Source organism: Hippocampus comes, unplaced genomic scaffold (genome assembly GCF_001891065.2).
Source record: "Hippocampus comes isolate QL1 unplaced genomic scaffold, H_comes_QL1_v1.1 scaffold41, whole genome shotgun sequence".
NCBI lineage: Eukaryota > Metazoa > Chordata > Actinopteri > Syngnathiformes > Syngnathidae > Hippocampus > Hippocampus comes.
The window spans coordinates 2039968-2066830 of NW_017805153.1; the positions used below are offsets into that span (position 1 = coordinate 2039968).

Consider the following 26863-nt stretch of genomic DNA (forward strand, 5'->3'; position numbering starts at 1 on the left):
CGGCAATTTTTGATTTTGAGTGATGAGAATGAATGAATGACATGGAAAAGGACCAATACGCTTACTTCCCTTTTTGAGAATGTCTTGAGGTGCCCCCGCAGGTCTCCTCCCAGAAATGGGAGTGAGGGAGCTCAGAAAAGGGGCTAGTCCTTCTTTCACTTACTTCACCTTTTTGAGAAAGGCTCAAATGTGAGAGCCACAACACATGAGCATCACCATTCAGCCCGATCGCCAGGCTGGGGGCATGGGATCGAACAAACCGCGAATGTAGACAATCTCCTCCAACTTATTGGCACATTTTCCCCCGCACCCAATGTCTTTTCTTTCAGGGGAGCATTAAACTGTTGATCACCTTGGAGACATAAAGGATCCACATGGTGAGTTCTGCTTGTTCAAGCTTGTTTTAGGACCGTTTAGCTTTATTTATGGTGTCAATGTCATCACTTTGCATGGAAGGACACCATGTTGCTGATGCCCTCAGTGCACTGGCTTCTGCTTTTCTGGGGGATGCAGGGTGTTTGGCCACACGACCACAGAGGCAATGATGACGAGATGAACACTCAGAGGAAAAACAGGCAATACGCAAATTATGGCAAATGTAAGTCTGTCTGAATGAACACTGTTTCAGCTTGCATCATGTTGTCAAATAACGGTATTCAGTTATTCCCATTCACACTGCAGGAGTACTGGTACGTCAAAAAGCAAATTAATTACAATGATGAACCCTTTGCAAGAGTGTTTGGCTAACCTTTCCAGAAAAAGAAAGAGAGGCTAAAACATGCAGATTAACTTTCCTTTTTTTCGTTAATGGCTTGCATGCGTTTTTGTGCCTTTTCTTTGGCTTTGTGTGATGCTTATTAGAGCCAAAAACGGGGGAACAAAAATAACATTTTTTTGCCAAAAGGTTCTTCAATGTAAGCTTCAATCCACATTTTATTTAATTTTAATTATACGTTGTTATATTTACTTTTAGTGGTTTGTGCACATACATGACAAGAAGCAATGCATACGTTACTAATGACATTAAAATTTCAGGCAAAAATTCTAACACTAAAAAACTCTTGGTGTTTTTTGGTGACCAGCAGCGTTTTAAAAAAAAAAACAGTTCAGACAAAAAGTTCAAATTTAGCGCATTACAGAAACCAAAGTTCCGTACTTGGTCATTTACATTTCATTGATTCAAAACTTGTCCGAGAGTGAGAATTTCAATGATAATTTTGACGTTCAGAGCTAGAAAATTGCTGCAGCACTTTACAGAACTTAAAATCAAAACTTTTTAGGATGATTCGAAATATACTATCCTATTGTAAACATTCTACCAAGCTGTTCAGGTTGACTCCTTCTTACGCTATTTTCTCAGCACTTACGGATGATGCCTGCAGTCTGGAATTAGCCTTTTTGATTGACAGCTCAGAGAGCGCCAAAGACAATCACGCACAAGAAAAGCGGTTTGCCACAGAAGTGACCGAGCGACTGCAGGGCCTCCACATGCAGAGCGGCCGCAGCCTCATCACCCGCTCGGCCCTGCTTCAGTACAGCAGCCATGTCATCATCGAGCAAACCTTTAACCAGTGGCAGGGTCCCGACAGTTTCAAGGCCCACATAGCTCCCATGACATACATCGGCCACGGCACCTACATCACCTACGCCATCACCAACCTCACGCGCATCTATCTGGAAGAGTCGGCTCCCAGCAGCATCAAGGTGGCCATTCTGCTCTTCGATGGTATCTCGCACCCAAGGAACCCTGACATAGCGTCAGCCGTGGCTGATGCCAAGAACCAGGGCGTCCGCTTCTTCACCGTCGGAATTACGCCTGAAGCCAAGGAGTCAGCCAATATTGCCCAGCTGCGACTAATTGCGAGCTCGCCAGCCTCACGCTACCTTCATAACCTGCAGGACGGAGGCATTGTGGAAAAAGTCGTCCGAGAGATCGTGAGTAAACACGTCCTGGAATGTATGCGCACGGGAGATCCCATGGTCAAAATGAAAATCTGTTGATTTGCCTTTCAGAAGACACACCACTGTCCATACGTACTGATCAAATCCAAATGAATCACATGTTATTTCTCGAGTGTTTCCGAAAGCAGTTATGGCATGGATACAAATTTTGGGACATATAACCAGTACATGAATGAAGTCCAAAGTATCAAGTTGAACTTTGTGCACCCGGGCACTTGTGATGTTAGATCAGAAAAGGGGCATTCCCTCCACCAACTATGACTGGAATCCCAGACTTGCCTGTTGTGGAAAATGCTCTTTAGGAAGGACACTGATGGTGCAATTCTTCATTTGACTGACTGCGATGCAGGCAGCGTGGCTGCCGTTCCCAATCAGTGATGATATGAATGTGAATTTGAATAGTTGTCTGTCACTGTGTGTGCTGTGACTGACAGACAATTCAGATCGTGTTGTCTGCTAAAAGTCATCTTGGGTCAGCTCCCCGTGACAGTGAACAGGATAATCGCTTAAAGCAAACGGTGTGATGGCTGGATGGGTAGTCTCGGGATGACAATGGATTCATGTGGCCACCAAGAGGTCTAGCCCAACCTCTGATTGACAAAGTATTCGACCAATGCCTCCAGCAGTGCGTTTCTGTTCACTGGAGAGCATCGTTGGCCAAAGCGGTAAGAAAAAAAACTTTGTTCTTGGATGAGTTGAGATGCGAAGTTGCTTATTATGAGTTGCAGTACAATGACTGCAATGCAACATCTGGTCGATGCAAGAACGCAATTGTGCAAGAATGAACATGCACACCAGATCCTTCAGATAACTCGAGAAAATAGTTGACGGTACAATCAGGGTTTCAGGTGATTTAGATGGCATAAAACCACACAATGGTCAGGGCCGACCAAGTCGACCTATAAGGCTTTCATCCTTGCACTCAGCATTGTTGACAGCATCACTCCGTTACCTGGGAACCAATGACAGTCTCGAAAGATCGTCTGCATGTTTAGTCCCTTTGCTCTCCTGAGTAATCGTGGTGAATTAGCTCCAATGTTAAAGTCTTTTTTTTCTCCTTGCAGACAACACTGGCAGATGAAGGAGTAAGTCCCTAACACTCACGACTTGATTTGCGTCCCTGAATGGCCGCCTTCTAACAGCCTCTGTCCTCACTGTGCTTTAAAGTGTCCCCTTGTGCAGAGCCTGTGTGCATGTGAGAAGGGTGAGCGGGGGCCCAGCGGCCCCGCTGTAAGTATTTGCCTTACACACCACAACATACAACATCATCCAGTCTCCCTTTTGGAGAGACACCGCAGACAAAGACACATCCCGATGCCACCCAGGGATATAATTACAAAGTCTGGGTGGAAATTAGTTTTGAGAGACGACCTGCAGCAGTGACAACGCCATGAATTCCTTGTTGACTTGATTGAAGACAGGCCTAAGCCGATATTTACAAGGGCACACGTGTCAGCAAATTATGGTTCTGGCCATTCACAGCGTTAAGAGTACACATGTTCTGCATGTGCAGTTGTTTCCTCTCGGCTTTCTTCGTCTGCCAAAGTGATTACATGAGACTCGTCCGCAAACTGATGCTTGCTTGATGTATTCTTCAAGGAGTAATTATTTCTTTTAAACTCAATACTGAGAGCAAACGCTGTTTCATGTCAGGGCAGCGGGTGTGCGCTGAGGAATGCTGTAAGTGTACGCAGGGATGGAGACTCGATCTCGATACAACTCTCAAATCAGCACAAAAAACACTTGATATTCACGATAAAGCTTCTTTGGCTTCAGACCTTCTTGGCACTTCAAGAGCTTCAAGAGAAATTGAATTGGGTGGTCTGAGATGTGAAACATCAAATCACTATTTCTGCTTTGATTGTCTCCAAACAAAAGGTCAGAAATCATTTGGCAAGTAGTTGTAAAGTCAGACGTTATATTACGTTTTTTCTCCATTGGTTTGCCTAATTCCTGGAAACAGAAATGACAGTCTTCAAACTAAAAGGTCATTTGGCCAAACAGTCTTAGAGTTCAGTGCAAAATTACAGCTCATTAGAAAAAGCTCCTATCCCTCCCAAAATGTTCCAACTTGGTTCAAACTTGTCCCCTTCCTCATACAAGGAGTCGGTACCACCAAAATTGCAAAGATCCTTCTCAATTGCTTTGGGTCATTTGCATTCACTTGCCCAAAATAACACTCATGCTTCAGCACAACACAATGGATTCCCTGCAAAAGCTCATATGTCTCCCAAAACAGCTTACGCATGTGACAAAACTAAATTCCTTTCGCATATATCCGTAAGCACCGCAAGTCAAAATGCTTAGATGCTTTGTCACTACGGCAGAGATTTAGCTGACAGAATACAGTGATGTATAAAACTCAAGAAAAAAAAAGAAAACGCAGCATAGACCAGCATGTTTGTTCTTGCACGCGTCATCCATTGTATGGAACAGTGGCCCTGAGCCCGATGTTCATCAACTCTTGACCCCCGAGCGGAAAAAAATCCTCAATTGGATTGAAGAAAGGAGTGTGTGGTAGTCATCGCTCCATTCCGAAATTCACATATGGTGTTGAAGATATTATGTTCTTGACTAATTTTGACAGTTCAACAGACTATTGCGCATATGATGACTTACACAATGAAATCATGCTGATATATTTGGGAGAGAACGGTCATTAGACTGAGAATTGACTACAATTAATAGGTTTAGATCAGCACGATCTATTTATTTGGAAAATGTGCGAAACATGGGCTCATTGTGCGAACCGGAGGCTACTTGAACATTGCCATTTGTAAAGATGCACTGAGACACTTGAGACAATAAGGCATTTGCATTTTCATGCAATTCATGAGATTTTAACTTCTGTTGTCAACAAGTACAAGGTGGTTTGGGGATTTGTTCATGTTACTTTGAGAATGTCATTTCTATTTCAAGAAATGAGCCAAACCAATGGAAAACAACTACAATTAAGACCGCGCCAAATCGCTTTGTCAAGAAGGCCTCATACAGTATGACAACACATGGACCCAAACACATTTTTTTTGGCAGGGGGGGATCATTTTTTAAAAATCTCCTCTTTGTTTTTAAAAATGCTTCATTTCTGAATCAGCAATTGTTTAATAGTCTCTGGCTAACTTTTCATACAGGGCAAGAAGGGCCGTCCTGGCGAGGATGGAATCCCAGGACTAAAGGGTCACAAGGTGCTGCCCACCCGTTAACTTCCCTCCTGTTTTTGTCAGTGCATACAGAATCTTTGATCACTGTAATCCCAATTTCAAATCTTTCTTGTTCTCAGGGTGAGGCTGGGCTCAGCGGACTGCCAGGTCGAGAGGGAGCTGAAGTGAGTCCCAACTCTTATTTATGAATATTATTTTTAATCAAGTTTGCAATGTAAGAAATCATGAGGAAAAAACATAGAAAATATGTTGGTTTTGATCAAGGCTGTTTGGTTTACACAGGGCAGACCAGGATACAAAGGAGAACAGGTAATGTACAAACACCTATGATGAAATATTTTCCATTTTATTATCGTCTCGCCTCTTTGGTTATAGCACTTTTCTTGGACGTCTTGGACCAACATGCTCCGGATTGCATTAACTCCTGGCCCAGACGTCAAAATGGTGATGGACTGGTTAGCACGTCCGCCTCACATTGAAAAGGCTATGATTCCGGGCTACGGCCTTTCTGTGTCAGGAGTTCCGGAGTATTCTGCAACAGAATCGGATTCCACAAACATAGACAGAGATAAGAGTGGAGAAAAATTTTATTTACAAAACAAGACAGACAAAGTACAACAAAAGAAGCTGGGAACAAAGAACCAGGACAAAACAAGACAAACCAAAAATGCTTGCAAAAGGCAAGCACAAATATAAATGTAAATTGCTTGTCACAAAACGACAAGGAAATCCAATTTGCATATAATACAAAACAAGTATAATACTAAAAAAAAAAAAAAACCTGATGAGAGACTACGAGGCGAGATCAAGAAGTGTCTGGAATAAACAAGCACTTAGTACAAGTCGTAAGCAAGGCTAAATAATCCGACAGCAAGGGGTCCTTAAGTCGTCCGCTGATTAGAAGGCATGACAGGTGCGCCGCTGGAGGGAACGCCCTCCACTCCAGAAGCAACTGAAACATGAACAAAACAGAACCATGATATTCCAGGCATGTCCTCCCCATGCTTGGGTGGGTTTTCTCCGGGTACTCCGGTTTCCTCCCACATTCCAAAAACATGCACGGTAGGTTCATTGAATACTCTAAATTACCCCTAGGCATTACTGTAAATGGTTATTCGTCCATGTGTTCCCTGCGATTGGCTGGCAACCAGTTCAGGGTTTACCCCTCCTGCTACCCGAAAACAACTGGGATAGGCTCCAGCATGCCTGTAACCCTCGTGAGGATATGCAGCTTGGACAACAGTGATAATGCTATTCCATTTCATGTCTACACTTTGGGTTTTACTCTCTTTTAGGGGGAGAGAGGAGAATGTGGCACTCCTGGAATCAAGGGAGACAGAGTATGTTGTTCTCCGATTGTGTCAACCATTTCATCATGAACCATTTATATCAAATACTACTTATAATTTATATCAAAAAGTATTTATAATATTATGATATATTTCTGTATTTTTCAAACTATACGGATAACTCCATTTCTCTTCCTCGCACTGCATGAATTATTCTTCATATTTTCATTCACTTTATTGATTTTGAACAGCTGTTGCTATTAATAACGGGCAACTTTTTTTTTTTTAAAGGGTCCTGAAGGGTCCATTGGCCCCAGGGGAAATCGTGGACTTCAGGTAAAATCGTGTTCGACAAAGCAGATTTTCTGATTTGTTTCTTATTCATTAATTTATTCACTCAGTAGATCTGTTTCCAGTTCTTACTGAACAAATTGAGGATTTTAATCAAGTAAAAGTATTAATCAGTAACACAAAAAGTGTGCTTTTGTTTCTGTTTTACCATCCACTAAATCTTGTGGTGTTAAATTCAGTTGTGTTTCACATAACCCAACAAATGTTTTAAATGCCACTATCAAACCGTGACCATGAATTTATTCCATGTCCAGGGTTTGCCTGGTCCTCCTGGTGATATTGGACCTGAAGGTGTGGCTGGCAAAAAAGTAAGCTATTTCATGATCGTTTTCAGGCAACTGACTGGGAATATGCAACACTGTATACACATTGAAGATCAAAATGCAAGCACAAGAGATGTTTGGACCTGAACCTCAACTAAACAAATGTACAAAAATTCACATGTCAATGATAAAATTGTATCGGAGCTGATCATGTAATGTGAGTGTTGGAGAGTAACAAAGATCTAAGTCACCATTCTACAATTCTGCTGCTTGTATTTATCCATATGGTGAATCACGTCATGCCAAACTTCATATTCCCGTTTCCTCCCTAAGACAACTGATTAAAGGTCACCGTCAGTTTCAAAACCATATGAGATGACTGCATAAACTCTTTCCCTGTCTGGTTGCAATTACCGGTAGATTCTGTTTCACAATGGCGTCACTGAGTCAGTGTCTGTGAACTCATTAGCATAGACAAATTGTCTAACTCTGTTCTTTCTCCTTTTGGCCCCAAAGATAATTTGCCAAATTGTAAAACTAATTCTGATACCATCGTTGTGGACAAGAATGACGCTATAACACTGAATTAGTTCATCTGCAAAGACTCGAGTCCTGTTCCAGACAAAATGTAAAAATGGCAACTCATGGTTGGGGAGTTCCATGTTTGCTTCCTGCCTACCGCCAAGGTGCCCTTGAGCAAGGCATCAACCCCACCCCATTTTTTTCCTTGTTTGCCTGCAAATGTCAGCTCCTCCACCAAGCATGTTTTTCAGAACAGTGACTTGGGAACATAATCACACATCAAAGTGTTGGAAATAATGACCATTCCACTTAATAGAAGTGAAAATAGAAGGAATTTGCCATTTATAACTCCAAAGGCAAACGCCCTGACTGATCAATTGATTACATATTGTAGTGTGAAATCCTTCCTAAGAATCACATCTGCTGTTGCCTTGTCATTCTATTTGTCTGTTCTCTACCCTCTGAGCCCCCAGCTGTGTTTTGGAGCTGCCAATTGAGCTACAAGCCCGTACTTCCAATCCTTCCACTGTTCACTACTTAATTATTTTGGAAGAATGTGTCTGTTGATTGTCTGCCTGTCATCCCATATTGCGTGAATAACAGACTAATGTGTAGGATTTAGCGTTGTTCCAACTTGTCTGGAAGGGTCGGGCAAAGACAAAATAGTTGCAGTGAGAGTTCATTTGCAGACAGCCCTGCACCCTCTTGATGTCTCTCATGCGTCGTCCTCTTGTGCACTCGTGACATGAAAACATACCAAATCTATGAATGTTAATAATGTCCGTTTAGCGTTCCAAATGTTCAATAATGTCCAAGTGATTTCACAAATCCATTGCACTTTAGTGTTTGACTGCCTCTCTTTTCATAGGGCGAACGAGGACTTCCTGGTCCATCTGGAATCCAAGGGGAGACAGGAATCGGGCTCCCAGGACAAAAGGTAAATTTTTCCATTGATTCCTATGGAGAATGCTGCAATCCCATTCATTTCCATCAATTCGTATTATATTTACAGCGTGGCAGAGAGCAATAAAAATTGATTTCCTGTAATGTTTCATATTTTAAGTTCATTCATTAATGAGCATTAATCATTGCCCAAGAAGTAGCTGTCACTTTCAAAAAGTTTGGTGAATCCTCCGAGATGGCGCTCATTCAGTGAACCTTGGAACCATGTTTCGGATTGTCGGAGCAAGTTTGATAGGGCTTATCCCAGCTGACTTTGGGCCAGAGGGGAACTCCCTGGACTGGGAACGCGTACTCTCAAAACAAACATCTGTTCATACTCACATTCCAACCTGTGTACAATTTTGACTCTTCAATTAACCAAACATGCATTTAGTGAAACGTGACAATAAACCGCAGTACCCATAACTTTTAAACAATGAGCAAACCTAACACAAAAGGCATGAGATGAATTTCGAGCCCCAAACGTTTCACTGTTAGACCAAAATATCAATTAAAAATGAAATGTCTACAATTTATTTGTTTGTGCTCAACTCCACAGGGAAATGTTGGGCACCAGGGTCAACCAGGGCCAGTCGGTCCAGTGGGCCTTGGTGAACCTGGACCACCGGTGAGTCATCAAAACTATTCCAGACATAGAGTGCAAATAGTGGCAGCTTACACAGCCACTCAACCAAGAAGGTTATGTTTTCACCTGTATTATTTCTTTCTTTTCAATGTGGTACCAGGAACTTTGGCCTAAATTTACAGCAGACCTAAAAGTTTCTGCCAGGCCTTATGTGCATGCAAAGTTTCATGAGTTTTCACACAGGTTTAGAGCTTCAAAAACAGCCTCATTTTGCTTTGCAAACAATGCATCACCATGGCACCAGCCTGCGACGACATAAAAACATTTCAGCAACTTTTTATCTGTTGGGTTTAGCAAATGTCTCCAAAAGACTTTTGTTACATACGCCTTCCAATTTTCGCAGATGTAGGTGAAACGTACAAACTAAAATCCTTTGTTAAAAATTAGAGGGGGGAGGCGGGGGTGTCAATGGAGATTTGGGGACCCTCCTGAAACATTTATTTAAAATCACGCAAGAAATCTCTAAGATCAAAATGTTTATGCCAGACTTGATGTATGAGCAGTTTCATTAGTTTTCACCCAGGTTTAGACACTCAAACGTGGCCTAATTTATCTTTGCAAACAACGTGTCGCCACAGCAACAGTGCGCAACAAAATAAATATTTCAATAACTTTTCATCTTCAGCATCCTTAGTAGAAACAACCAGTTTGAAGATTAAATATGACCTCGATAAAAGGCCAAAAATGGCACCAAGTTCCAAAGTAAAATCCAAATGGTGGACTTCCTGTTAGGTGTCAGATATGGCTCTAAAATACTTTTTTTTTGCTGTTACATTACAACATACTTCTCAATATTACAACATAAATCTCTGAAATATTGAACTTTATGTCAGGCATGATGTGTGTTTTATGATTTTTTTTTTCATGAATTTTCGTGCATGTTGAGACCCTCAAAATCAGCATTGTTCATGAAGTCCTAAAAACTCTTACAAAAAAAATGAGGTGCTGTAGATCTGGTTAGTTGGCTTGGAGAACAACATCAAAGAATAGAACATACTGTAGATTTCCTTTTGCCAGTCGGTGGGGTCACCGCCATGATGAAAAAGAAATTCAGAGCTCTCTTCAAGCCTGGACTCGTAATCAATTAGTGAAGTTTTGAGAAGACAGGTTCATTTGCGTCAATTTACAGCAGCTTTTGTTGTCACTGCGAATCATCAGTCAATTTGCAACATGGTCATGGCCACACCCAATGCCAAAAATTCATAATATTAGGTGTAAAATAATATCTGGAGGCTTTTTGGACAAAATTTAAGTTGGATCCGGTCAATTTGCTTGGTGCAGTACATTAAAATCTAAATTGTTTTGCAAATTAAATTGTTAAAGCCTGACAATCAGCACTCTTGCTTTAAAATTTGTCATAGTACATTAATGTTTTGGAGGAAATGTAGGTTCTATTAGAAAACTGTATTGCCTCAACTTTGTATATTATTGTTTTTCTTTCTTTTTGTTCAGGGGCCTCAAGGGCCACAGGGTATCCAAGGAGAAAGAGGGCCTTTGGGAGAAGGTTTCCCTGGCCCAAAGGTAGGTAATCTGACCTTTATGGAATAATGCCTGCCCCCATTAGTCGATCCATAATTTATGTCATGCATTAATTTTCAACTCAACTGACAACTCCATCCACTGTTGTAAGCCAAGACCCAGATTGCAAGGTGCTATAGCAGAAGACTGATGACAAATATTTTTTCAAGTATGAATTACACAAAGCCCTTCTGGTGATTTACATTCGTAAATGCAATATGCCTGCCATTGGCTCAACATATGATCTGGCCCGTGGTTGTGCTCATTGGAGGGCGTGAACAAGCAGCAGTCACCTGGAATGATGCCATGGCTGTCGACAGACAGCCTGAGACATTATGGTGTGACGCATGATAGAGTGGGTGCTTCGTTCTGCGAAGAGTACAATATTTATTAGTCATATGGACCGAGATGGATAATGTACACAATTTTTTCTCGCAAACTTTTTTTGAGAAAAAATAAAGTCTAGGCTTTATAGAAAGTTCACCAAGATGTTCAGTGCCACAGCAAAACCCCTCAAGATTTTTCGAACTGTTGCTGGTATTTATTCTCAATGAAGACTTAACTGTGGACTCACAGATGATGTTTTCATTTTAAAGCAATCTTTACACGGCTGAGCAAGCTGCTGAGTCACAGCGGCTCCAAGCAAAATTACCTTTCTTTCCACACATTAGTGCCTCAGGTGGTAGGATAATATCAGAGGGTCAACACAAGAAATGAAATCAACATCTTAGCAACCACAGGCACCTCTTTGACGAGATAAGCTTAGGCTGTCTTCATGCTCACATGTTCTGAACATATGTTCACTCTATCTGCCATGGAGTAACTTCTTTGTCACTGCTCATAGGGGGAGCGAGGCTTGGAGGGGCCACGGGGGCCCAGAGGACTATCGGGTTTTGGAATTAAAGGAGACAAGGTACATTAAAGAAGAAAAAAAGGCCATAAATAAGAAGTCTGGTTGTGTAGGTTTCCCAAAGGCATGAAGATAAAGCTGTGTAGACATTCAAGGGTTGGCATCCACCAATGAAGGCATTTTCCAGGGGGTCATATTCTATGTAAGCGTAAGACAGGGGCAAGTGATGAATGGAGCTCAAAGTTTGGACAACAATGGAGAAGCTTCACTGTTTCAAACTGATGAATGTGGGAAAGTTGGGTTTGTTACATTTTCAACTTTTCAAATGTATTTGACATTGGTCTTACAATGGCATATGCTTTACTGACATATGCAGAGAGAGAGAGAGAGAGAGAGAGAGAGAGAGAGAGAGAGAGAGAGAGAGAGAGAGAGAGAGAGAGAGGCGGCCCGGGGGTCCAGTGGTTACTGCGCCGACCTCACAATGCAGAGGTCATGGGTTCGGCTCCGGCCTTCCTGTTTAGACTTTGCATGTTCTCCCCAGGCCTGTGTGGGTTTTCTCTGGGTACTCCGGTTCCCTCCTACATTCCGAAAGCATGCATGGCAGGCTGATTGAGCACTCTAAAATAAATTGTCCCTTGGTATGAGTGTGAGCGCGGATGGTTGTTCGTCTCTGTGTGCCCTGCGATTGGTTGGCGACCGTTTCAGGGTGTCCCCCGCCAACTGCCAAAAGACAGCTGGGATAGGCTCCAGCACACTGGCGACCCTCGTGAGAATAAGTGAATTTGAAAGTGGATGCCTATGTCACATAAGATCAGCTGTCTACCTTGCACCGGTGTTACGAGTGGTCTGAGCAGGCCTACGGTTTAAATTGACTTTCTGCCACCAAATTGTAATTTTCCACATCTCCCAGCTACTCCCTCTACTGCGCCTGCCCGTCAAGTTTGGTACCAAATATTAAGCCTTCCGCCCGATAAAAATGTCAGGATCTGCTGGCATTTGTTTTCCACAGCAGATGCGCAGTCTATGAAAACAGAGCCCAAAGTGTAATGCAACCTACCAAAATATATGTCAGTGTCATGACTAATCTGTGTTCACAAAGGGGGAGTTTGGCCCTCCTGGTCCTCCAGGCCTCGTCGGCCTACCAGGTCTGGGCATCCAGGGTGAGAAGGCAAGTACACAATGAGTGCTGTTTGAACATTTTTCATTGACGCAGTCTGTTCTATGTTTGAGTCAAATTTGTAAATCTCAGATTATATGATAACTGAAAATATTTCAGGGCATTGAAGGTCCCAGAGGGCCACCAGGGTTCCGAGGTCCACAGGGAGAAGGTCTACCTGGGCCCAAGGTTTGTACAACAAATCAGGATATTTTAATTGCAAACTGTCAGAAGAATCGCAATTTAGACTAAAATGTACACCTTCTTAATTTTGATGGCCATTTCCAATCCTCGGCTGAAAAATAAATAAATATCTATCAATATTCTATTCTGACATATTTAAGGCTCTCCATCCGCTATGTTCTTACTATGTTTGAATCAGGGAGACCAGGGATTGCCGGGTGAAGTTGGCTCCCCAGGAGAGAGAGGAATTGGAGAACATGGAAATAAGGTGTGTGGTGGTCAAATTTCAGCACTGATTCCATTCAATCTCACACTTGCAAAACATTACCAATGAGAAATGGATTTGACATTTGTGCTCAGGGTGAGCAAGGATCACCAGGAATATCGGGGTTGCCGGGTTTACCAGGGGAGGACGGAGCTCCTGGGCAGAAGGTAGCTTTGAGCTCTTCATGGTTTTAGTCTCTCAGGAGTCCGTACACGTCACACAACAGGAATACAAACTTTGTACGGTTTTGCCTTCTTAAACCACCACAATGGCTTAGAAATAACACAATCAACATGTGATTGATATGCTTCACAAAAACATCCTCTTTTCTAATTTGAGGTTACAAACATTTTGTACATAATGGGGGTCTCAAATCTATTTTGACACTGTACAGTAAAGTCCAGGGGCGGCGCGACATGGTGGCTCCTCTCTGGCTATGCACATTTGAATGGAAAGATTTTGATACCTGTTACTTTTCTGGCCTTTCAACATGGATGCAGTAGCTCCTATTCATAAATCCCTTGATATACTGCCACTTGTTTGTTGGGCAACGTTCTGTAGGTGTCAACTGTACATTTGATTTCATGAAGCCCCGACTGTGGATGGTATGATAAACAATGGCTTCTGGGTTACGAAGGCGTATAGAAGCGCCTCATGGAGCTGTTTTGTCACACTTGCCACCACACAAAAAATTGTGGCTGTGACCCTTATAAAGTTCCACTGATGTGTGTGGTTGACTGGTTGACTGACAAGAAAGCCAGGGTGGAGTTTGCCTTTTGGCCTGGAGTCAGCAGGGTAAGGCTCCAGCTCTGTGCCACCCTGAACACGATTAGCAGTACAGAAAACGGATCAAAGTCTGCATATATTTTGTGTGAAACCACTGAAATTAGTCAAGCGCCTTGACCTTTTTTCACTGTTCCATTGTTGTGTTATGTCAATGCATATTTATAAAACCTCTGTCATTGTCCCAATACCCATGGACCAAACTGTAGAATTTAGTTAGCATGGAGAACATGCCCTTGTGCTCTGTGACTTTAGGGTGAGCCAGGAGCTCCAGGCCTTAGGGGGACAGAAGGGTCACCAGGAACTGGAACGCAAGGTGAAAAGGTAAACTAAGTTTCCTTTCTTTGTTGTTGGACATTGTTGAGCTGTACATAAGTAAATAATGACTGGATTTTCCATTTGACCATTAAGGGTGACCAAGGTCAAAGGGGAATAAGAGGCTTGACCGGGCCACCTGGCATTAGTGGCCCGTTAGGCCCCAAGGTGAGGATTCGTTAAGCCGACAACAGAATGCACTTCCAGATGGACAGTTTGAATACAAATCACAGAGAAAGTCTCTAATTGCACGAATCAAAAAGGAATGACAAATAACACACCCTCTACTGTCTTCATTGAATTATCAAGGGTGAACCTGGGTCACAAGGCAGGGTGGGTTTACCTGGTCCACCCGGACGATTTGTAATAGGACCCAAGGTAAGTTCAGTTTCTAAAGCCAGAATGCTTATTCGTGTATAGTACTATTGAGGCTGTGAAAAGAGACAAGATGATACTGATGTCAAGTGAGTTGCTGTCACCTCCTAACATGAGCTGTAACTTGTACTCTAGGGTGATGTTGGACCAAGCGGCCCTCCTGGTCCGATTGGGGAGAGTGGCTATGGGCTTCCCGGTCCAAAGGTGAAACCCCACTTGCTTCGACTGATTTACAACAACAAGCTGGTTCTATACATACGTTACTGTAGGATGGGCAGCTTTATTTATATCTATATCCATGTGCCATAGGGTGACCATGGAGATCCAGGCCCTGCAGGTCCATTTGGCCCAAAAGGAGAAGGCTATCCCGGCCCCATGGTGATTTACACATGGACTTCTCCGTCTGCCCATAAACCTGTTCACTTCCACCATTAATCTTCTTCCCAACACTTTGCATACTTAGCTTTACACCCATCACTTAGTCATTGATTGCCCAACATTTTGGTAAATGCTTTGAGCTATGAACCAGAATTATCCATCTATCCATTTTCTGATCCGCTTATTCTCACGAGGGTCACGGGCGTGCTGGAGCCTATCCCGGCTATCTTTGGGCAATAGGCAGGGTACACCCTGAACTGGTTACCAGCCAATTGCATAGCACACAGAGACAAACGACCATTCACGCTCACACTCACGTGTAGGGACAATTTTGAGTGTGCACGTTTTTGGAATGTGTGTGTGTGGGGGGGGGGGGGCGGGGGACCTGGGGAAAACCCACGCAGGCACAGGGAGAACATGAAACTTCACTCAGGAAGGCCGGAATCAAACCCTGCACCTCTGTACTGTGAGATGGATGTGCTAACCAGTTGACCACCATGCCATCCTGAACCAGAATTCACTGATTATAATCAAAGCAAATTAAATGCAGTAAGAACAACAAAGGCCAATGCAGTTCAAATGATTTACCATACTGACGCTACAAAATGTGTGACAGACTATGTTTTAATTCACTGCATTATTTGTTATATATCTGTATTTCTTTTTATGCTATACGTATTTATATTTATTTATTTATTTGTTATTTTATTTTATTTATTTATTTATTTATTTCAGGGCCCCCCTGGTCTACCTGGGCTTCCAGGAGAAACTGGCCTTGATGGGATAGGCTTTCCTGGTCCAAAGGTGACGGCCTCTATATAAGATGAAAAATAGAAAGAAACATTTAGGAATTCAAAATACAACAAAAAAGTGAATGTTGCATCAAAAAATTATGAAGCCTCTTCCTGTATTCGATAAAGGCATATTTCTGTTTGCTTACTTTCAAAGTCATGTTTGAATGTGGAGATGAATACCAATGAATACAATGAGGCACTTCTTTTCAGAATGTTTTTTTTTTTCTCCAGAAAATATGCCTCTCTTCAATAAAAGCTTATTCAAATGTGGGCTACAAATCCATTCAAGAGCGGCACATTTTCAAGCAGAGTGAATCAAATTAGTTATATTCAGAGCAATTAGGATTTGATTTATAGTCTGGAACAACATGTAAACGCTCTCCCTTGTCCAAACTATCCATCCATCCGTCCATTTTCTGGTCCGCTGCTCCTCACAGGGGTCGCGGGGCATGCTGTCTATCCCAGCTGTCTTCGGGCAGTAGGTGGGGGACACCCTGAACCGGTTGCCTTGCCCAAACTATTCAAATGAATTCAATTGAATGCTGCAACAAATCATCAGGAACATCAAAACAATTTAATCCGATTTATACCTGGTGTTTATCGCTCATAAGAGACAATTTGATACATTCAAGGATGACAAATTTTAAAATGTAACGATTTGATTTGCTTCAGTTCAATCAAAACTGATTTTCCATTTCAAATCGAGTTATTTTACATCTTTATTTAACATTAATTCGTCTGTTTTTATCGTGGTAAAGCAATTGAGGCCAGATTCTCTTTTGCAATGCTGACCTGGCAGCAGACAGCAACCTGGACAAGGCAAACTCAACGCCCAAAAAATGAATAATAATTAATTGGAAATTGCTTTGCTGCAACTGTTCATCTGTTCTTGACCGGGTGTTTGTTGCTTTAGGGGGACATTGGTTTCCGAGGGCTGCCTGGTTTACCGGGACCTCCGGGTGAAGGACTGCCAGGACCTCAGGTACGTTTTTACTTTCAAAACAACTATTTGTCAAACACATTGAGAAAAATAATGCACAACATGGTCTCAGTGTATCTAACGTCCATTAGTGCAATTCTAGGTCGAGTGGATTCCATGCACGCATATTTATAGGTTAGTTATTATGTTATTTAGGTTGTGCATCTGATGCTTGGCTTCGGAAAACTAGCAGATGTAACACGCATATGCCTTCAAATATCCCATCCAGAAGTCCCCCAGGGTGTGAACCTGCATTTTTGCAGATTGTACCAGCAGAGGGGCGATAGCAATGAAAGTACAATGTTTCATAGAATGGATGGATGGATTGATGACCCTTCATACAGTCTTGGCAGAAAGGGAAAGAGTCCATAATTACAGAATAAAGACATTGCTGCTGTTGTTTCCTTTAGTGCAGTGGTTCTTAACCTAGGTTCGATCGAACCCTAGGGGTTCGGTGAATCGGTCTCAGGGGTTCGACGGAGCCTCTGCCATGGAGGTTAAGATACACCCGACTCAACATGTCAATGTTATGACACGCCCGCTTGGCCATCACTGGCTGCAGACGATCACATTACATTGCTTGTCCGATCAGTGTGTCAATGTGTGATGGTCGTGATCGTACGTTGTGTGATTTGTTTTTAGAATGTTTTAATACATGCTAACTATGTCGAGCAAAAAAATAAAGTGGTCATACGAACATGTAAAACATGCATCACAGACCGCGATGGGACCCAGGGTCCTATCTGCATGATTTGTCATGCCAAGTTGAGCAACTCTAGTCTTGCACTGCCAAAAGTGAAGGAACACTTCTTGAATCCGATTTTTATTTTTCAGTAAGGGTTCTGTGAATGCGCAAATGAACTTGTTGGGTTCGGTACCTCTCACAGGGTTAAGAACCACTGCTTTAGTGGTTGAAATAAAACATCCGGTCAAAGGGAATCATGCACAGCGCTATAGAAAAAGAAATGTGATTCTAACCTGGATACTCTGTGCTACAGGGTCTTCCCGGCCGACCAGGACCCCTCGGGCCAGTGGGCCCACCAGGATTTGGAGTCCAAGGACCAAAGGTAGATTATTATCTATTGATTCTGTCACACTCATTCAATAAGCCTGTAAAAACAAAACCAAAAAAGAACCTTTTTGATTTTTCTTTGTTTATCCATGTAATTTTTCTAGGGTGAACAGGGAGTCCAGGGTGTGACAGGATCAAGGGGGCCCGCTGGAGAAGGCTTTCCTGGAGCTAAAGTGCTTGCAATCTTGGACTTTTCAAATTTCTACGCATGAAAGTGTTCCGTTGCTGAGGTTGCGGCCTGTGTGACAGGGTGACCGTGGTTCTGCAGGGGAGAGGGGCCTGAAGGGCTTCAAAGGAGATATGGGTGACCCAGGGAACCCGGGGCAACCCGTCAGTACAATTTCCTGTGCGAGCTGCTCATTACAAATACACCCGTTGAAATGTCACTAATCAAAGGTCTTTTTTCATCTCAGGGTCGATCTGGTGTAAAAGGAGAAGCAGGCCTCACGGTGAGTCTCCCTTTTTCATCCTGTTTTTCTTTGGGTTCTAATCTCATCTATGGAGGTGCTAAGTGAATTTTGTATTGATTACAGAGGGAGGACGTCATCAGATTGATCAGAGAAATATGTGGTAAGGTGTTTGTCGAAGTTGGGATAAGGCATTTACTTTCTACACCAGGGGTGTCAAACTCATTTGACATTGTGGGCCACATATGGCCTCGGTCGATGTTAAGTCGGCCGGACCATTAAAATTATACCATACTCTGCTATAAATAACCAACATAATATGTCTTTCCTTTGTTTTGGTCTAAAGAAGCACAAGAACTGCCATGTAGGAAAATGTTGAAATTTCATGACCATATCTTTTACAAAACATTTCATGAAGCACCTTACATTTCCTTCGACAAACGTGCAATTTACTTTTATCATTCACATATATGCATTGCAACTGATCCCACTGATTGTATAAAGGCACAAAACTTAAACAAGTAATTGAAAAATATAGTAATGCATTTTAAGATTAAACGAAATTTATAAAGGATGGAATTTTTAAACCATTTACACATGTGCATATAAAAATCTAAATTTAATCCCTGCCAACACCTTACAAACTAAGGAGAGTGCTATTAAATGTGTAAAGAATAAAGTATTCACATGTCCTTTATAGCATCTGCTGTGTTGGGTCTGTCTCAGTGACAGACTGAGCTTGCTGTTGTCTTCTACTCTGATCAAAACATCAAAAAATTTCACCTGATTAAAAACATTCATTCCGTGTCTTTTATGCATTTGTTTCACTTTTAAATGATCCTGCGGGCCCGATCGATCCTCCTTGGGGGCCGGTTCCAGCCCGTGGGCCATATGTTTGACACCACTGTTCTAAACCAAATCATGGACTGCTCACAAAAGTTTAAGGGGACTTTGGCTTTCAGGCCGAAATTTCAGGATGAGCCTAAAATGAAATCTAACTTTTATATGTCAGCCTTATTTGACCTCCTGTCAATTTTTGAATGCACATGTCCAACTGGTGTTTCAGTACTTTTTACATTTTGACATGAGACCGAGCCAAAAATCATGATTGAATGATAATCATGATTGCATGATTCGCAGTGCCTTGTCATTGCGAAGATTAAAACAGGGTGTTCTCAAAGGGAAGCGGTCACTGAGTTCAGAAACAATCGTCAGCGCCTTGAGCACTTTGTAAGAGAGATAAAATGAGGCTGGAAGAGTCACAGAAAGGCATCCTTGGAAAGTTATTGGTTCAGCTCCTCGATAGAAAACAGAGAAGTTGTGCAAAAAGTACTTAAAGATTGAACAGTTGGACATTTTAAGATAAAGTCAAATTAGTGTTCATTTTCACCCAAAAGCCAAATATCTCTATTTTTTGGGATTACGGTGATGCGTTTTCTTGTAACCTAGGTGCACCTGCAGTTTGATATTATTGTGGTGTCAGTGGATGCCACAGTTGAAATCAAATTCCAAAATCATCTTCCCCACAATCTCTTTTTCAGTTTTCTCCTTCTCGTTTTCTCATTCCAGGATGCGGGATCAAGTGTAAGGAGAGGCCGATGGAGCTGGTGTTTGTCATTGACAGCTCCGAGAGCGTGGGGCCAGAAAACTTTGAGATCATTAAAGACTTTGTCAACGCACTGGTGGACCGAGTCACGGTGGGTCGCAACTCCACCAGGATCGGTCTGGTACTGTACAGCCTGGAAGTCAGGCTGGTGTTCAACCTGGCCCGCTACGCAACCAAACAAGACATCAAACAGGCCATTAGAAGCATTCAGTACATGGGAGAGGGGACCTACACTGGTACGGCCATCCGCAAAGCGACCCAGGAAGCGTTCCACAGTTCACGCCTGGGAGTCAGCAAAGTTGCCATCGTTATTACTGATGGACAGGCGGACAAACGGGAGCCGGTGAAGCTTGATATTGCCGTACGAGAAGCACACGCTGCGAATATCGAAATGTTTGCCCTTGGTATTGTCAACACCTCGGACCCAACACAGGCAGAGTTTCTTAGGGAGCTCAACTTGATCGCATCTGACCCTGACCCTGAGCACATGTTCCTCATTGATGACTTCAACACCTTGCCAGGTAAAAATATTGCAGTCATGACATTATTGTCTTTTTTTTTTTTTTTTTTTTTTTTTTTTACAAATACACACATTTGAGCTTTTTATTTAAAGAGAAGAGTAATATTCCAAACAGGTATGAGGGTGTTACAGTTTTGGGGACCATTTACGACTATGATGAGATTACTCTTACAAAGGTTTATTCCAAAATGGGTATCACTTTATTACTACTTCATAAATACTTAGTAAAGTAGCAGAGCAACTGAAAAATGAGAGATGTACTTGATCTCACCTTGCCAAATAGTGAGCCCACCGTAAATATTTGCCGTTTTGCTGGAGCGGTAGCAGCTCTATGAAATGTCAAAATTCTATCGTCATTATGAACCTTAGATTCTGATACTTAACAGAGGTGTGTGGCTTAAACAAACACGGCAATAGCTCCCTTGTTGAGAGACGAGATACACGGCGGTCATGCCGAACGTGAGTTGAGCAATTGTAACGAGATTACATATCAAGTGAGGATGGTTTGCGTAGATAGATCTGTGCAGCTAAACCGAAGCCAAACAGTTTTGAGAATTTGCTACTTCAACACAACGTGACACACGCGGCAGAGAAGGAGAAATTTTAAACATGTAAACGGTACATGTTATATTTAACGTCTATCAATGCTTTTTGAATCAAGCTTGGGGAGGTTGAAATGATTTTTTCCAATTCATTTTCACAATGTTGAGGATCGACTGTAGAGTAAAGATACAAGTTGTTGAAACAGCTATATTGCTCCATTTTCTGATGGAATCAGTGATCGGGGTTCTTTTTTTTTTTTTTAAAACCTCCTAATCACTGATTGCTGATCAAAAACCCTCGTCAAGCCTAGTGAAGAGTAACAGTTAATTGCTTGAACTTGTTAAAAAAATGAAGCTAGTTGCACATCAATTTGAAGTGCTCATTATTGATTTACAGAGTTTATGGTGATGACATTAATAAGCGATTTGTATTTGACTTGTAAACGATTATTAGCGTTTTTATATGGGTGCCCTTATTGTATTCAGCTGTTTTTAGTCGAATTTACAATGAGAACATTTTTTTTTTTATTCCATTGAATCTTCAGCAGTGTTCAGTGATCAGTGTTAAGTTCTGATAACCAGCACATTCTCAAATATGGAGCAATGTTGACCAGATTGTCCAGCTAAGATAGTCTTCTTCTTGACGATAAGTCCCTGCAGCTTTTACCCCAGATGAATTTCAACAACGACTTCAAAGATTACCACTCCTCCCACACACACACACACACACACACACACACACACACACACACACACACACACACACACACACACACCCTGCTGTTTAATCACCCCTCACTGTCCACCCGCCCAACCCTCTCCCGATTTTGCTACATGAATTGTGAATGGAATTTGGAGGCCTGGTAATGAAATGCTGCCTATAGGAGTGAAAACACAATCCAAACATTTGCTTTTTTGAGACTCTGGGCTGAGCAAGTAGTCATTCCTTAGCACCGCTCTGAGTCATCATGGGAACGGAAACCGACAGTAAACCAGGTCAGAGTAGACCACCCCCTCAATAAAGGCCAATGTCAGTGAGGGCCAAAAAAGGCGGTGAAACATGTCATTATTCTTGACCATTGCGGTATTTTGATGTAATCATGTGACAGACATGTTATTAGGACACACAAAAGATTCCCTTTCATGTCATATGTTGTAAAATGATAAATCATCCTGAATCTTCAATTAGTGAAATTCATTGACACACGTTGCTTGTTGAAGTCCCATGCAAGACTGTAAATCCAAGTAATTATTCTTTGGAATGTGGGGTTGCTCGGTTTGGGTGACGGATCTCACAGACAGGGCACTCCATAATGTCAGGTTTTTATGTTGTGGCTCTGTCGCAGCTCTGGAATCCAAGTTGGTCAGCCAGTTCTGTGAGGACGAGAATGGAGACTTGATATATAACAGACTAACAAATGGAAACAATGGCCATAGCAACAGCAGGAATGGTAACAATGGGAGGTATGCCGAAGGCGTCAATAGGTACCAGCCCGCCACGGACTGGGAACTCCTGAACACCCGTCAGTCCAACAACCGGAACCATGGGGACAGTGTGGCCACCTTCCAGTATGACCAGAAAGGTTCCAGCACAGGACAAGTATGGGCAGTCATTGCAAATGTAAAATTGGATCGACAATTGCAGAAAAGATAAAGTGAACTTTTGTCATTTCTCCTTTAGCAAGTGCACGCAGAGACGACACACCGAGGAACTGAACGTGGGGACACCTTTAACCGTGGCACAGCATTCCAACGCATTCCTCCTTCCAGAGAGGACTCTTCTTCTGTAAACTTAACATCGTCATCGTCAGGCGTTTCTGTGAAGTCGATTCCAACACCAAGACCAGCTCTTCCCAAAGGTAGACTCTACGAATAGGAGTTCTAAAATTGCAGTTGCTTTCAGCAGGTCGACATAATTGCTGTAATGTAATCAGTTGCTGTTGCCATACTCAAGATGGACAAATATTGAAACATGCCTCTTGACCAATTTGTCAGTTTCAGAAAGGCCTTTTTCAGTTCCAGTATGACTATGATCCAAATGCGCAAAGCAAAGTCCATGGTTGAATCGAACAATCAAATCTTTTACCATAACAACCACAATGATGCAGATTCACAATAATGATGATTGGATAGGGGCTGGACCCCTACCTCAAATCCGCTATCACTTTTCGTTAACCATTTAACCACTGAATCCCGAATCCTTTCGAAAGGATTACAAATTGCACTTTTGCCGAAAAACACATCATAGATGGTCCCCCAAAAAATGATTTTACCACAATGGTAAATGAGGTGCACTTTTATCGTGCTTTATCCACACCATATGTTGTCCAAAGCGCTTTGCCAAGCCTCAAATTCACTTTTTTGAAAATCGATCATGTGTAAATATGCGCTAACATCAACGCCGCATCAACCTTTACTTTCACCTCCAGGATCCCTCTGTCGTACACTGTCCAACAGCAGAACCTCAGGTGTTCTTCCAACCGTCCACCCATTGCCTGCTTAACAGTTGAATTTAATGCTCAATAGCCAGCTGCTTGTGCGTGTGTGTGATCTGACTCGAATCTGGAAATACTCAGTTAGCGTTTGTTTTTAATTGCCAATTCGCGAACCAATTCAATCCACCACCGATTCGTGCACAGCCCTACGATCGAATGAGTTTCGTATGGAAAAACTTGTTGGTCCTGACCGCCACCCAGGAATTAAAACACCTGCGGAATGAGTTAATGAAGTACAGAGACTGTGAGCCAGAATATTTGCCTCCCAAATGTTTGGTTGGATGAAGAAAACAAAATAGGGCTACAAATCGATACATCTCATAGAAAGTCTTGTCATGTTGTCCCTCCAATTTCACCTCTCTAATTTGAGTAGCTGTCAGTTTGCTGAGCTGATTGTCATGCAGTGTGCCATGCACAGTGGTTTGTAGTCTGCAGTGCTGGAGGAGTTCCCTCTGTCGAATAGTCACTCCATTCAGGCAGCAATCTACAGTCACAGGGCCTTATTGAATTGCCCCCACTGCTGTTTGCTGCCAAATGGTAAAATCATATTCGACATTTGATTTATAGAATAAAACTGCTAATAATGTTGTTGAGACACGTAACTGGAAAAAAAAAAAAATAACTTTTCGACAACGTTATGCTTGGCCTGTCTGTTGTGTTCCTTTGGCTTCATAGTGCTGTTTGTTCACTCACATTCTTTAACGAACCTCTTAAGTCATTGCCAAACAGCTGTCAGTCATTCGATTACACACAGTTACTTGACTTCTAGAGGTGATTGGTTGCACTGGATTTTTTTTTTTTTTTTGGGAGATGAAGGCCCTCTTCATCCCGCTTATTATGTCTACATAATCTACTGTAATTCATTTTGTGGCTTACAAGGTGTGATAACGAGGTTAAGCCAATCATTTTTTTACGCTGTCTCCATGATGTAGTTTCCTGGGTTGTGATTGAATGATCATCCGAGAGACGTTCATCTCTCTCTCAGGTGTAATTTGCTGGAAAGGTCAACAACAGATGGCAAACAACTTTTTCCATGACCTCTCCCATCATGTTTTTATGCAGCGACTGTGCCCTTAGACCCTCGCTGTGCCTTGGCTCTGGATCAGGGCTTGTGCCGCGAATACACCATCCGATGGTACTATGACAAGCAGGCCAACGCATGTGCTCAGTTCTGGTTTGGAGGCTGCAGCGGTAACAGGAACCGCTTTGACACAGAGGAGGAATGCAAGAAGACTTGTGTGCTAACCACTTCTAATGGTACAATGAAAGAACCAAACAAATCCGGAAGTCATTGTTTTGGTTCTGATTGTTTTGCTTTTTCTCTGATGTTTTGTTGTTTTAGGAGGCTGAGTGAAGACACTCTGTAGAGATTCTAATTTAGCTTCAGAGTCTACCGTTCTTCATCGCTCATACTCAGGAACAGAAGACGTGTACGGTATTTCTCTCCCCATGGGACCAGATTTATTTTTTCATACATTCTCTGCATGAAGCTGCAACATTTGCTACAACTTGAGGAGGCAACACACTGCGGAAATGAAGCTCCTTACCACTCTGGTTGAAGCAAAATGGAAATTCATTTTCTTGAACGTTTACTAGTTTCTGCATTCAAGTGTCTTCAATTGACGTGGGGGAAATGAAATATTGTAGACATCTTTTTAAAGGACGACGTTTTGTACATCACGACACCCACAGCACACACACTCACTCACTCACACGCAAATACATTCTCTGTCTCCTACTGGCCAATTTACAACAATGTCATGGGGGCATCAGTGAGATAATAAAACTTAGTTTAAGTAGAGTCGCGAGTCTGTACAGGCTGCTTCACAGTACACTATGCACATTATCTGGTAAAAAACAAAGGTGCTTTGAATAAAAATGAACTCAATTTAATAAGCAAGCCATTCCATGCTAAAGGGCTGTTGGACAGTGGCATTTCAAACAGTTTGTAATGCAGCAGTTCCTTTTGATTTAACGCAGGCACCCTTCTAGGAGAGAAAACGGTGGTTGTCTGCATTCAAAGTTTTTAAACCAAGCTTTTGTTTTCCCAAATTCATTTCACGCTTTACATCATGCAATGCATTTGGCTGCAATAATTACTTGAATGAACCGGCACTTGCTGCTCGCAGCTTGCTTGCTAGAACAGATGAATTGTGAATTGGATACAGCCAATTTAACTCTATGCACAAGATTTTTTTTTTCTCTCCTGCGGCGAAGCGGGTACTTGATCGATATGTGGATGAAAAAAGATTTTCTTGACTTTACTAACTTGAGCGTTTTTTTTTGTTTGTTTGTTTGTTTGTTTTGCAATAAAAGTATGAGTCACACCACAATCATTCGTCCCCGAAGCGTGTAACTGCCAATGTGGAGAACATTAATGACGGGCATACTTCTTCAAACATATTTGTAAAGTATGCTTGTTGATATTGTGTTTTGTCAAGTGAAAGTTTTTACATGTTGAATTGATAGCAGGTGCTAGTCTGTTGCGCAGCAATGTCCGAGACCCAATGTGACTTCACCATTGCTCCCGCCATACTGTGCGCTGTTGCATCACTTCCGTCATAATTTAATAACTTTCTGCACCACTCTGTTAGACATAAAGATAAAAATTAGGCTAAATAAAACAGCATTTTTTCCACATGCCACAGGGGAACGACCTGCGCATGCGCAGGTAAATGCTGCTGTTTGTAGCACTTAGCTTACATTTTAACAATACATTTGAACATGCTTTGCAAATACGTTTAATCATGTGTGCAAACACATTTGAACTAACTGTAACCTAACATGAAAGTACCTGAGAGACTCACTCCTATGGATGTATACAATAACTTGGACTGGCAGTCTGCTCTTGCAGCCGAAGGGTGAGGGCAGCCATCTTACTTTGCTGCTATTACTGACCTGTTCATTTTTTCATTGAATACACTGTTTCAATGCATTTTTTTTCTGGCAGGATCCCTGTAAGGGGGTGCAAAAAAAATAAATTCACTCAACTATCACTATTATATGCCAAGATTCAATAAATTGATGTCAAAGTTCTTAATCGAGTTTCTTGATTTTTCAAAAAGCAAACTTGAAGCTACCACTTTCTTCCAACAGATGGCAGGGCAGAGCCAATTTGTTGTGGTGAGTCAGCCGGTTTAAGCATTCAGCCAGACTACTCATCTGAGTGAACCAAAAAAAACCCATGAAAGTTCCTGAGCAATGCAGTTGGAGCCAAACAAACAAAATGGTGGACGGTGAAAATGCTTATGACCACCACCCAAACATTTTAAATAAAAAATTAGGAAATTATTCGGGTTTAACACTTTCCTAGGAAAAACAGACCGAGACGTGAGTCACGCTGTGTGCAGACTGTTCAAATACAGTGGCAGCACTACCAATCTTGAGCCAGCGACTCACTTGACACCACCCAGGGAAACATTTTTAAAAATCTGGTAAAAAAATCAAGCCAGGAAAACCCTGCCCAGCGGTTCAACAAGAGCTAAAAAC

The 26863-nt window shown here is 42.2% G+C and overlaps 1 protein-coding gene and 1 long non-coding RNA gene across 2 annotated transcripts; one reads left to right on the forward strand and one right to left on the reverse strand.

Moving 5' to 3' along the window:
* Positions 1 to 25225, forward strand: LOC109515046 (collagen alpha-1(XXVIII) chain-like). Its single transcript, XM_019868611.1, has 36 exons — positions 1 to 377; positions 457 to 598; positions 1361 to 1935; positions 3027 to 3047; positions 3130 to 3192; positions 5094 to 5147; positions 5243 to 5287; positions 5406 to 5432; positions 6419 to 6463; positions 6704 to 6748; positions 7018 to 7071; positions 8417 to 8485; positions 9050 to 9118; positions 10589 to 10657; positions 11499 to 11567; positions 12604 to 12672; positions 12781 to 12849; positions 13043 to 13111; positions 13204 to 13275; positions 14147 to 14215; positions 14303 to 14374; positions 14516 to 14584; positions 14717 to 14785; positions 14891 to 14959; positions 15695 to 15763; positions 16667 to 16735; positions 17731 to 17799; positions 17909 to 17977; positions 18054 to 18134; positions 18218 to 18253; positions 18338 to 18374; positions 19781 to 20338; positions 22226 to 22479; positions 22561 to 22738; positions 24437 to 24631; positions 24717 to 25225. The coding sequence occupies exons 1-36, from the start codon at positions 375 to 377 to the stop codon at positions 24722 to 24724; spliced, it is 3600 nt and encodes a 1199-aa protein (XP_019724170.1). The 5' UTR covers positions 1 to 374; the 3' UTR covers positions 24725 to 25225.
* LOC109515047 (uncharacterized) lies at positions 20399 to 25140 on the reverse strand. The gene is made up of 2 exons (XR_002168102.1): positions 25074 to 25140; positions 20399 to 21659 (listed from the first exon to the last, which is right to left on the reverse strand). It is a non-coding gene; the product is annotated as an uncharacterized LOC109515047 (long non-coding RNA).
* Positions 25226 to 26863: the final 1638 nt, after the last annotated feature.